At 34.2% G+C, this 13986-nt stretch overlaps 1 protein-coding gene across 7 annotated transcripts in view; it reads left to right on the forward strand.

Annotated features, from left to right (window-relative positions):
• The first annotated feature begins 976 nt into the window (after positions 1–976).
• LOC105497760 (POU class 6 homeobox 2) overlaps positions 977–13986 on the forward strand; it is a 498182-nt gene continuing 485172 nt past the window's right edge. For 5 of the 7 annotated variants that reach the window (XM_011769091.2, XM_071095065.1, XM_011769088.2 and 2 more), the window contains exon 1: positions 977–1252. Coding sequence is in view for 3 of the 7 variants with exons in the window: in XM_011769088.2 (XP_011767390.2) it covers positions 1148–1252 (105 nt within the window). In the remaining 4 variants the exon portion in view is untranslated. Of the gene's footprint in view, positions 1253–1847; positions 2070–13986 lie in introns of those variants that run through there. The other 2 variants (XM_011769092.2, XM_011769094.2) reach the window with 1 other exon arrangement.

A 13986-nucleotide genomic window follows, 5' to 3' on the forward strand; every position in this document is an offset into this window, starting at 1 on the left:
TGTATTACATATTTCTCATTGCTCCCCGACTTGTCATCAGTTTAGAGCCTTGAAAAAATCTCCATTTTAATATTAACACAAGGTTTTCCCATACATTTTTTTTGAAAAGTTAGGGACAGTATACTAACTAATGAACTTCAGTTAAAAAGTAGACAATGCAAACGTTCTTCACTGCCACAAAGCTACCAAGTTAATAGACGGTGTTTACGGTTTTGGATTTTCGGAGAGCAACTTTACAATACCTGTAGGATTGTCTTGAAAGTCAGGTTCCGATCTTTAGCCTAGGAAGGTTAAAAAGCTGGTAAGTTATTTTCTTGTCACCCTTAACAATAACTGACCCATAATACATTAGCAATCTGTCCCTAGATTGTGTGGAATCAGATAGTTAAAATTAAATTTAAAAAGTTAAAATAGTTGTCATCACATTAAAAACACATTACATCAGTTTAGATGAACTGCAAGTAAATCACCCCCTTACCTTTTAGAAGATAGAAAGTTTAGTGACTACTATTTACACACTTTGAATATTTTATATTAGAGTGGTCATCATCGTTTACATGGATTATTTTCTATGTCCATTTCCAATCCACAAATATCAGGGTGTCTGTTACGTAACAGTTAACATTTCAAGCTTCTCTGAAAAGGTGTCTTCATATAAAACAAGAAAGATAACTGCATATTATCAAAAGGTCATTCAGAGATTTTAAAAATAAAATCATTAGGGACCCATTAAGAAAACTACAGCAATTAACTATAATTTAAAAAATGTATATAGTAGCACAAAAATCAAAGTCTTAATGGACACTCACATGAGATAGTTCATTTTGGTTTTGTTTTGTTTTAAACGTAGATTTCTAGAGCATTAAAAATAATCCTCATAGGTTTGTTAAACCTTTAGCGGAAGATTACAGCCCGTGTTTTTGTCTTTGGTGAATAGCTGTTTGTCTCACTTTATTTACTTGGTATTGGATATTTGTCAATGTCATTTCATATCTACAGAAAATTCTTACGCTCTGTGGAGGTAGTGAATGTGTGTGTGCGTGTCTGCCGGAGGTCACATGACGGTTTCATCCTATTTGGTGGAGCAGCTTGACTTTTTTTCCCCTTGCTTTTGGTGATGGTTGTGAGTGCAGAAGTTGATTGACAGATGCATGCCAGAAACCCCCATTCTCCTTTTCAAAGACAACATATGATGGATTGCGATCTCTCAGCGCAGCAGGACACGGGGACCATGCAAGCTGTAATTGGTCAGGTATGGAGTCAGCCATTTCTCAACTCCCCTTTTTTCCACAAGGGTCTCACCATATGATTCACATAATTCATATTTACAGTACCATCTTTCTATCTGTATCTTCAGCTACCTGCCAGTGTAGTGCTGAAAGTGCGAAAGGCAAAAGGCACCCATTAAATCTGACCAGGGAAACCTCAGCTTAAAACTTCAATGTGATCCTTTTAAACAAAAACTAAAACAACAACAAAAACACTGAAGGATAAATCTAATTTATAATTTGGTCTGAATGTTTCTTAAAAATCTATTTTAGAAATTTGCTTTCTTTTTAGATTTTGATCTCCGAAGGAAAGAAAGTGTGAGAAGAGAATCAAGTGTGGTTTTCTAGGTAGTAGTTAAAATTTTTCTAATGCTGTTCAATATTTTTATTTTGACTGTGTTCTCTCCTTCTCTCTCTCTCTCTCTCTCTCTCTCTCTCTCCCTCTCTCACTTTCTCCATATGGGAAATATAAATATATAGATACATGTGCCTTGACTTCTAACCCAGATAATGTGTGATTGAGCCGGGTGAATGTAGTAGTAGTCTTGGCTGCTGCAGAGGGGCAGGCTGCAAATTAAACACTGCCACAATCTGAAAGGTCCAGGTGGTCTGCTCGCGCTTCCTAATGCAATCCAGCACAGCAGCTTTAATAAACAGCTCTATTTAGTGCCTCCTCCTTGTATCCAGGGAGGTGAGCTGGTCTGGGGCTGCTGTGATGAAATGCCAGAAGAATATCTCTCAGAGGCCTCACAAGCTGATTTTTAGAGCTTTCCTGCTCTGTCGTCTTTGTCTTCCAAATGGGTCAGTGAGTCTTGCTCTTTCCGTTTGGTGCTTTCTGTGAAGTCAGTAGTTTATGCTTGTGTTAAAATGTTTGCGTTGTAAGCTAAATCAGAAGACGAAAAGGATCGTTGTATTTTCATTTGCCTTCAGATAACTAAAGTGGTGAAAGGAAGGATAGTACCTGCTGCAGAGGGAGGGTGATTTTTCTGGCTATGATGGGGGTGGGGTGAGGAAAAAGGAAATATACATGGTTTCTTTTTCTTTTTTTTTTTGTAATGTATTTTTGACTAAATTTTTCTAAGTTATCTATGTTTACTTATGTATTGTTAACTCATAAACCAGACTATGCTCACGAATATTTATAAACTCCTAAAAGTTTTTATTTTATTATTATTATTTTTTTTGGTACACTTTCCAATCAAGACAAGCTGGCAAGGCAACGACATAAAATTTGTTTGCTGTATGTTAATAGCATGGTGGAAAATATATCATCTTATTCTGTTTTCAACAAAATTATAGAAAAGCACTTCAGGGTTCTGAAAGCACATGGTTTATTAATACCAGCATGCTTGCTTCATAATGTATTTTTAGATGGAAAATGTCAAATACATAATACCATGTTTTCACAGGCTCACACTATTTTAAAAGAAGTAGATATTTGCTTCAACAGAGAAATATTTTTTAAAACTTTTAAGTTGGTTTTTGTTCTATAGACAAATATATATAAAGTGAAGTCTCTAGGCAGGAGAAAATATATAAACTGATTTTATATATTCTTAATACCTGTTTCAATGTAAGTATTCACTGATGAGCAAATATGTCAAATAAAGCTAAAATAATAGTGGTGTAGGGAATGAAATAAATATCTGTTACAATAGATGACTTTCGCATATTGAAATAAAACTTGAGCCCCTAATCACTGTCTTGTCCTGTTTAATAAAACTTTTCTTAGGTTGCAGGTCCTGTCTTCTGTATGGCATAGTTATGGTTCTTAATACTGTGCAAAATTACTGTGCTTCAATCTCTAATAAGAAATAGGATTTCCTTTTTCTATATATTTTTGCTGAAAAATCAGGAAAGTCACTTGTAGTTTGTTATTCAGTATTGTTTATTGGAAATCAATTGTAAAGGTATATACTTTTTAAAGGCTCAGGTATATACTTAAAAAAAAAAAAAGGAACCAGTACATATTTTTACAGATAGTAGACTTAACTTCTAATTTGTCAGGATTTAAAATTAGTTATTATTACATAGTTCTGTATTTTGTATGTACTCTTTAGTATAATTTTTAAAGGTTCCGTATGTCTAAGAACTCTACATGTTAATGACTTATGAATACACTGCCAATAGTTGCATGAAAGTGGTCACATGCTTTCTGAAGGTGTTATTTCTCATAATTTGTTCAAAACTCCTCAAAATATCAGGTCAGTAAATTATAAAAGCAATTGTGCTGAAGGTTGTAAACATTTCTGTGCTAAAAATGTACAAACTAGAATGCTTATTTTTTATTTGAAATTGAAACAATAAGTATTTAAAAAGAAAGAAAAATAGAATATTGCCCTATATGCATATGATAAAAGTCAGAAAGTCTATATGGAAACCATATCTAGAAATACAAAAAAGAAAGGTGCTATACATATTTGAAATGAATTCATTTTAATAGTTATAGCACAGATAAGTGTATTTACTCAAATGATTACTTCTAACAATAGGAAAAGAATGTGAAAATAATTTTTATTGCTCTGCTGTCAATCAAAACCAGAAAGAGACGGTTTATTTTTTAGCTCTTGACTTAAATATCATCTTATATCTACTCAGCAAGTGTGAACAATCCCATTTAATAATGCAAATGTTTGTGTTTGTTTCTTCTCAAATAACATTTTGGAATAATTATTATTTTTGTCTTTTTTTTTTTTTTTCCTGTTCTGAGTCCTGTTCCTAGATGACTTTGGGTTGGAGGAGCAAATAACCAGTTTTCCGTCAGAATATTGAAAGATTCCCATGAAGTATGAGCTTTAGGTTTTTTCATTCACTCCTAGGATGAAATATCCACAGTTGCTTCCACTGTAGGAAAGAGTAGACTTTTCTGTGTTTCTGGCCGTGATCCAGCTCAGGACACAGCGCTGGCTTCACAGAGTAGAAATTGCTCATATATGCCTTTCCCCCAGGATTTCTCCTCCCCCAAGCAAGCAATTAAGCAGTCTAGTACTTGGAAGAACAAACTCCCTGCCTGGTATATCAAGATCAAGAAACTTGGTTCATTCACACAATTTTTGGAAATCAAATCAGATTTCTGATAGCAATTACCTGTAGTTAGCTTCCTAACCCCTTGAATGTAGGATGGATTGTAATCCAGGGGATGATTTTCAATTCAGTTCAATTACACAGTTAAGCAGGTTCTGATCATGGGTTTGATTATCATTTAGAAATGAAGACTTGCATTTCCGTCTCTTATGGCCATTAAATGTTTAGTGCTTCATTTCTTTTTTTGCAGACCTGAGCTTGTGAGTGACAGATTAGTTCATCAGTACTGCGGACCTCCTGTTTTTGTTTTTTCTCTTCTCATACAGTTGGGTCACTGTGTCCAATACTCCTTCTGGCACTGCTGTCCCCAGAGGACCTAGCCAGCCCACCATTCTGATGCACAGGCCCGAGGGTCCCGGCTGGCTTCACGTCTATAGACTGACTTTTGCAAATATTGCAGAACAGAGGATATTAAATTAGTTGGTAATAAAAACAACAGATGAACCAAATTAGATGAAAAGATTTATCAAGTATATCTAAGAGTTTGCTGGGAGTGGGAGAGAGACAGCTGGATAAAGTGATCATGGATGCACTTCCAGTTGACATTGCTAAAGTACTAGAAGAAGAGAGAAGAGACCACGCATTCTATATTTTAATAGCATTAGAAGTACAATAAAAAGCTGTTTACAATTTCCCTTACTGGTACGATGGATCTTTTATTTTTCAAAGTACATTTCGACAACTTGAAGTGTTGTAAAGTTATACGTCAGAAGACTAATGCAAATGTCTCAGACAGTGCTCAGTATGTGTGCATGCATTTGGCTTAACAGTATCTCCATGTATGTTTTCTCATATGGAGATTTTAAAACACACAAATATTTCACTGTTATAGCATAAAAACAATTAATTTTACATGGATGGTAAAATCCCTCGTTCCAAAAAGTATTTAATGTAGATTTGATAATAATTTGCTTACCTAAAATATGCTCAAACTGATGTGCGATGCAAGTGGCCTAGGGAGAGGGGACATTGGCATGATGTAAATAACACACTTGAAGATTGCCCTCAGTCGATTTAGACTGATATTCATGCCTTATATATAAAAATGAAACACTGGGGCTAACCTAACCCTGTTTTACTCATGCAAAGCATAACTCCCATAGACTCTTAAAAAAAGTCATTTTTGTGGGTGTGAATGCGTATATTTTTGAAACTGACAGATTGCTTCAACAAATTTATGTATTTTGGGAGTGTGAAATTATTACTGCTTGAATTTTATTGAGAATACCTTTTCCCCAAGGTATTATGGATGAATGGTATACTAGAAAAAATACAGATTAATTAAGGATTATTCTTTCTTATACATACTGGTGCTGGTATTCTTTTGGTAAGTGCCGGACTCACCAAAATTGAATTTGTAGTATGTATTGTTTATTGACCTAAAAAGCTTCAGTTAATATTTCATTCATACTTATAGGAAAGTCTTATGTTAACATTTTACATTTTACTAGATGGACTTAATTTTTATTGCATTTAGAATTTTTTAAAATTAAAGCAGACATTTAAATGATAAAGTCAATTTTGTCCATTTAAGTAAAATTTATCAATATGGTAATACTACTATACAATAATGTTAATACTAAACACAAATTAGTTGAACTTGGGTCTTGAAACTAAGTTTTCTATCTCTAAGGTCAATTAATTAAATTATACGATTCAAGTATCATTTTCAATGCTTAAGAACTTAAAACTTTTTGATTCTTACCTCTAACATATGCAGAGAGGTGGCTGCAACTTTTAAAATACAAAGGCTTATGAAAGAAAGTTTGCACGTAATAAGTTTCCTGCGTGTAAAATCTATAGTATTTGTTTCAGAGGTCAGTGAAGGATGTTTCTTAATTGACCTTTTCTTTGCTATGTAAACTGCATATTACCAGTTTCAAGTATTTTTCTCTTTATTGCTGTGAAAATTGGAATATAATTAACATGTCTGCAAATATTGAAAAACTTCACTTTTCAATTGCATTGTGATATTGTACAAGCTGTTACTTTTTTCTAATGCTTGATTGAGTAGAAAATAAAGTTGTGACATAAAGTGCAAACATGAAAGGATCAGACTTGAAGAAGCAATGTGCCAAAAGATAAATATTGACTTTAATTTGAGCACTAAAAGAAAATCCAAATTACACAACTTTTAAATTAATTTGTAATTTATGGCCAAACCTTTACTTGGGAGATAATAGCTGCTCTATATGTAATCTCAAACTTGGATTTATGTTCTTTTTCCCTTCCCTCCCTCCCTACATCCCTTTCTTCCTTTTTTCTTTTGTTCCTCCCTCGCTCCTTTCTTTTTTTTTTTTTTTTGTAGGTGAAATGTGTGTCCAATAAAGTAAATTATCGAGTCAAGCTTTGCTCTGTTAGCCTATGTAAATTGCTCTGTTGAGCCATCTTGTCTTAAACAGATCCGAAATTGTAATCAAGATTTGTACCAGTTTTGCTTTTTACACATTTCTTCTGCATCTCAATTTGAAGCAAGGGTTGTGAGTGAAACACTATCACTACATTTCAGTAAAGATTTATTTTTCTTTCTATTATTTTCTTGTTTTTCCCAATTCCACAATGTGAGCCGATTATGGTGAATATTGCTTAATTTTTGTTGGAAAAATTCCTTCCTGGTTTGCTGTATGCTTGTGTTATTTTTCTATACCCCATTTATAAATGATAATATTATTGTTATTTCAGGGATAGCACTTCTCATAAATGTAAAACCATTGTATGTAAGTAACAGCAAAATAATTGAAAACATCTTTGATTATTTACATTAAAGGAAATTCTCTAGGTTTTAAAACACTTGTTTTTCAGGTTGACTGGTCTTCAGAAAATAGCTTTCTGTTTTATCAGTAGCCTTAAAACCCTCATGATATGAAAGACTCTTTCTTCAAAAGACAGACATTAGCTGTTGATACTTGGCACTGATTCTAGGTGAAATGCAACCCTATTCCTTTCAACAGCGCTTTTCTAATCGTAAGACAAAAAAAAAAATTTGACGATCAACTGAGTATTCTAACTTTCACCTATTTTCAGGCTTCCCCCCACCTAGGAGGTATATATATATATATATATATATTTTTTTTTTTTTTTCCCCCATGGGAAAAGGTGCCCACATAATTTCCAGCACTTCCCTAGTCCTAGGGTCAAAGATGCAAATAAATGTGTTGACACCTTTAATGAAAAGGATATAGTTGCTCAAACGTATTGCTCTGACATTTTGCTCTCTTTCTTCAGTGCCATTTCTCCATCAGCTTTTCTTCTCCTTTCCACTGTGAACCAGAGTCAGTTTGATGAGTAATAACTGAAAAGTGAATCTTTGTGTGCTTCCCAGGCAGGAAAGGGCACTGGAAAGAGAGACAAGACCTCGAGCAAAATAAAGCAGAAAGGTAGCAGAAAACTCACCAATATACTTGCTTCTTTAGTTTATATTTCTAAGTTATTCTGTAAGCTTACCTCATCTCACCTAGCAATTCAAATCACACACGAAAAATACAGTAAAACAATACGTTAGCACAGGAGAACTAGAATTAAAAAACAAAGTCTAAGAAAAGGCTTCACAGTGCTTGTGCTGTACACAAATTTCAATATTAAGGAAAACTTTTCTTTAAATCTTTAGAGCTTTTTACAAGAGGTTAACCAGGGCTCCGATGCTGTGCCATAGCACTTATTATTTCTGGAGTTTAATATGATGCTGACTCTGCATATTTTATGACTTTGATTTTTGATGAATAATTTAAAACTATTTTTAGAATAAAACATTTATCTCTAACACCTAAAAACTTAGAGAAACAGGTATATTTTGAAAAGATTACATACCTGTTAGGTGGTGTTTTTAGCATTAATCAGAACTCAGGCAAATTCCTCTTCAAAAGGACAAAGTACAACATTTGTAGGGAGCTTAGTTTTCAGTGCAGAATTCATAATCAGATTTTGTTTAAAGGAAGTAGGTTTTTGTTGAGAGTAAAAGGTAAATATTGTACCAAGACAGAAGCAAGGATACCAGAAGCCATAATTGACACTGAGGAAATATGAGAGAAAAGTAGATATTTCTTAAATCTTCAGTTCTTTTCCTCCAAATTGGAAGGGCAGAATGGGCAAGAATGGAGCTGGACACACAATAGTAGGGACTATGGCAAGCCAAACTCGCTTCAGACAGAGCTAGTTAATTTTGTAAGTCTTAAATAATACGAGAAAACAAGCCTCTTTCAACCTTTTCTCCAAAAGGTTGAGAGTTAGGACAAATGTAAAATGCTGCTTAATGGGCACAAATACAACCAAGAACATCAAACTCATTTCACTTAGTGTCAGTCCTGATGATTCATCATTATGGCCAGGGCGAACTGTGGTCTTTGGGCTGAAACAATTTTATCCATTAAAAAAAAACCCCAGAATGTTCCAGCTTGAATCTTGTATCCTTAGGGTTACAATATTGAATTCCGAATCGGGAAACTAAATCTTGCAGCCAGATTTGACAAGATGCTGGTTGAATGGTAGGCAGAAGCGATGATTGTGGGATGAAATGCCCCAGGTCAGAATTTGGGAAAAATAAGAGTTTTGTGAAAGTTTGGCTGTGATATAAGAATGCCAAGTTTGTAAATTTCTCTCCGTTCGTATCAGCAGACGGTGTTCAAGGATCTTAAAAGTAAATCTCTGTTGTATTCATTTTCTCTGTCTCAATATTTCCTTAACAAAGTGAGTCTTTACACATTCTTAGGTGCATTTCTTGTTGTGTTTCTAGAATTGCTAATGTAAGAGGTGTTTGTAGTAATATCCAAAAGGTCTCTGGGAACAAAGGCTAATAAGGCTCAAATCCCAAAGTCCTACATTGTTCCTAGGTAATGTGTTAATCCTAGATTCAAGAACTAAAGTTGTGATTTCTTTTCTGAAAACTTTTTTCATTTGTAAACAAACCTATATCTAGATTTCTAGTGATGAAAGTATTTAGAATAAAAATGAAAATGAGGCAGTCTAGCAATCTAATTCATTAACACACATGCACACTCACAGACATACTTTAAACATTTTAGGAATCCTTGACTATTTAACCTCTAATAATCTAAAAATATTTTGTCTCTGTTTTCAGTCTTAGTACCTGAAAAAATTACGGTAGATGTTTATTTAAAATACTCCTCTCAACTTGGTTGAAAATGGAAAAATACTTTGCAATTTTTTTTGTTTTTGTTTTGAGATGAGGTCTTGCCATGTTGCTGAGGCTGGCTGTGAACTCCTGGGCTCAAGAGACCCTCCCACCTCAGCCTCCTGAGTAGTACTTTGCAGCTTTTAAACATCAAGTTTATGGTAAGAATTTGAGTACATAGTCGATCGGAAAACTGCAAACGTTTGAATATTGCAGTTATTTCCTTCCAAAAACAGGGGGGCTGTTTGCTTTGCAATGTACTTCCATTTGTACTAGTGCTGAAACCTATCAACTGCAATTGCTTTCTCCTTTTCTACCATTATTTATCAAATATAATTTAAACAGCTAGTTCAGGCAGAGAGTGGAACATCTGAGTAAAAGTGACAGTACATGAACACAATTCTTATATGCATGTGATTGAAGTGAGTTAGTTACATGGTAGACTCCTATGAGTATTTTTGAATTTTTTACTAAAAATTTATAACAGTATTGCGTGCATATGGCAGACCATTTCAATAGCACAGAATAGTATAAAGTGGAAAGTAAAGTATCCTGATTCCACTCGCCACAAATAACCACTGTTAACTATTTCTTATATATCCTTTCAGAGATTTTCTATGCATGTATATGCAATCCTTATACAATCCAAGTAGAACTATACTATACATAGAGTTCTGTAACTTACTTTTATATATAAAAAGCATTTTGAACCTCTTCTCATGTGACTATGAATAGATCTGCATCCTTCTCTGTAGTATTCCCTTTTATGGATATACAGTGATTTATTTAACCAATTCTCTCTTGATCTAGCTTTTAAAAACAAGTTAGTCTCTGCAATCAGTCTAACAAGTTGAGAAGTTTCATTTCTCTTACCATAAAAGATTTCAGAATTTTCCAAATAAGATTTGTTTGAGCAAAAGAACTCATAAATAGTATCTCCTGAGAGAAGGTTAAGTGTAATGTTAAAAGTGAAGAGTAGCTTTATGCCACAAGAAAAGAGATGTATCATTTATATATTGAACACTCAAAACAATTAAAATAGCAATAAAGATCACAATATTGTATTTAGTAACAAAGAGGTAAGAATGACAGAGAATGACGTAAGGAGCTGGTTCTCAGTCAGACACATTATAACTTGAAAACCTTTATGTTTGCTCCAAGCCACCAAACAACTGAACAAAATGCTTAAGCTATTTTCTTTCATGAGCCTCAATGCTGTTTATTAAGATAATTGACATAGATATATGTTTCCAATGCATGATTCAGTTAATGTATCTAGATTAGTGAAAAAGAGACCAGAAGAAATTCATGGTAATTAATGTCAGTTAAATTTCTGTTTTCTATATTTCATATTGTCAGACCAATCTTTCAACCCTGATTCATAGGTTAAATAATGCAGCCACAAGCAGGGCTGAATCAAAACTAATGAGACTTAGCTCTTGAATTCTACTATATTTAGGGTTTTGAGAAGGTAGACAAAGTGTACATTATTGAAATATTCCAGAGAATGTGAAAAGTTATATTTTATGTTTCTTTTAGGATATGTCTTTGCTCTTTCTCTTTAATCACATTACTTTACATATACTAAGAAGACAGTAACGTAGGCAGTAATGAAATCTTATATTTGAATAAGAGATGGGAGTGTGAGCTGACCATGCCATCTTTCCCTACACAGACTTCCAGAATTGAGTCTATGGAACTGTAGGTGTGTTCTTTTTCCCTCTTGTTTCCTCCCTCCAGATGCAAACAGATGCTAACAGATGCTAAGACAAGTGTGCTTCATCTGTAGATTTAAAGGTAGCTGACTTCTTTGCCTGGAGCTTAAAATGGGCTTTCACGAACAAATTGCAGAGTATGGCTTTAATACTAATGATCTTGTTTGAACCCCACAACTTTAGAAGTAGATACAGATCATCATCCCCATTTTCTAGAAGTGGAAGCTGGCTCAGAGAGGTTATGTATGTTATTTGTAGCCATATTGCTAAGGAGTGGAAGAAATGAGACTTGAACTCATATCATTTTCTGAAGTTCCACTGTTTCCCTCTGCCTGCCTTGTAGAACCACCAGGGCAATCTTTAAAAATCTACTGATGTGAAGGACTCATTCTCAGAAATTCTGGTTCTATTTATCTGGGTGGAGTCTGGGTATGAGTATTTTTAAAAAGCTTTACAGATGATTCTAGTGCACTCCATCACAGTACCTCTTAAACTGGATGACTGTTATTTTAAATAATAAAGAAAATACACCTATAAAAATTGAACAATGTAACCCCTCCTGCCCCCCGCCAATCATAAATCAATAGCAGAAGAGGAATGGAAGGAATGTAACCTGGTATTCATTTTGTGTATCCCTGTGTGTCTGTGTGTGTTTCAGTGGGGCTCTTGTAAACTTTCTTGAATATCTAATGTTTAATATCATTTTTCATCCAGAAAAGGGCTAAATATTTACCCATCCAAAAAACAACAGTAGTAATAATCTACCAATAAGTGAGCACTTACTAGGTACCAGGCACTTTGCTGGTATAAGTTAATCCTCATGCCAGGTCTGTAAGGTAGGTACTGTTGTTATTTCCACTTTACTAAGTAGAAGGCTGAGGCTAAGGAAGTGGTGCAAGCCCCTGCAGGACACTAAGTGGCAAAGCTGGAATTGGTCCCGAGAATGCTGGAGGCCAGGTGTAAGTCCTTAATCATATGCAAAATCACACAGTCGAAATATGTGGAAAGTGTCATCTCTTTATGAAAGCTGATTTCATTACAGCAACACCTCATTTACTCCCTCCCTGCCTTCCTCCTTCCTTTCCTCCTTTTCCTCCTCCTACTGTTGCCATCAATAGCTGTGGTACTTGGGTTCCACAGGTGGCCTGGAAGATGATCCTTTTGTAAAATGTAAAATGGTAGACACGTTGGGGAGTGGAAGTCTGGAGGAGCAAATCAGTGCTCTTTGGTAGCTTTCGTCAAAGAGCTGCTCCTAACTTTGAGGCTAGGGAGCCACACTAGCCTCAAATAGTTGATGTCCCAGTCCTCCATGAGCTATGCCTTTAGATGCGGCCGACTTTCAATACAGTGTCCCAAGTTATTTTCACAAATAAGTTTGTAAGTGCCCCATGTCACAGTCAGATGCCTTTAGACTTACAAGGTAATCTGAGTACAGAGATGTATAAATTCTATGAATGAATAAATTATTCTTGGTTAAAGAATAATTATTTAATTGTTTAATAACTAAAACTATTCTTTTATTAAAATTATCACCTTTAGTAAATAGGGCAGCCATAAAATAAATAAGATCAAAAGCTAAGGTGTTTTCATAAGTTACATAATAGAATAGATATTTGAGATTATAAAATAGCATTTGAGAGAAATCTCACCTTTTCATGATCAGTTTTAATAATTTTTGCAATTTGCTTCACTTTGTTTCTCAAAGCCGGAAGAAATTTTTTAGGGATAAATTATCTGAGTGCCTTTAAGAACTGATTTGGAAATATCTGTTAAAAGTATTCTTTAACTCTCATTTCTGCATATGAGAGTTTACCTATTTATGCATATAGTTATACAAATAAAATATATCCTGATAATTAGGAGAGAGAGAGAGAGAGAAATAGGATATATATATATATACACACACACACACACACATACATATATATGTGTATATATATATACACTATTCTGTGTGTGTGTGGAAAATTCCCAGAGGTAATTTCAGGGAAGGCTTGAAAACAGGTTCATATCTTTAAAATGCTGATGGAGTCTGAACTATATGAGATTCATAGCCTCAGAAACTCTTTTATCTTTTGATAAATTAACATTCTGTCAATCATTTATCATCTCTATATCTATCTATCATCTTTTAACTGATTAAGATTCTTGTCTAAATTTGAAATCAATTTCGACTTATTTGCAAGATAAGTTTTCTTTCTCCATCCATCCTTCACAAAAACTCAACAAAATTCCAGCCAAATGTATGTTGGCACTTCTAAATTCATTTTTATGAAATAATTATATTGTATCATTAAGGATTATGGTGATATGAAGTCAGAGATTTTACCAAAAAAAATACATGTTAACACAAATTTTGGAAAACTTAAAAAAATCCTGTGGTATTTCTCATATTTCAATTTCAGTTTTTGCAAATTGAATTCAATAAAGGGCATCTTTTATCTGGCTGTTTTCAACTAACCTTTTTCCTGTCAAATGGAATTTTAAACACTGGGGCCCTGGAGATGGAGTGGGGCTAAAATGGAGAACTTTCATCTCTGCTTAGTAGTTTGAAATGTTCACAAAATGTAATCTTATTTGCATTTGTGTGTTTTGAATGTAAGGCCAAATAGAGTGTACTCCTAAATATCTCCTTTCGCTTTTACAAATGATTCAGCCCTGCCAGACCTCATGGATATATGGTTAGGAAACAAAATGCTGATTTGGTGAAATAAATCAACATGATCTTCAACAAAGCACTTACTGCTTTGGAACATCAGAAGGGAACAATGCTTGGTAGAGACAGCGTTGT

The sequence above is a fragment of the Macaca nemestrina genome, chromosome 4, assembly GCF_043159975.1.
Source record: "Macaca nemestrina isolate mMacNem1 chromosome 4, mMacNem.hap1, whole genome shotgun sequence".
Taxonomy (NCBI): Eukaryota; Metazoa; Chordata; class Mammalia; order Primates; family Cercopithecidae; genus Macaca; species Macaca nemestrina.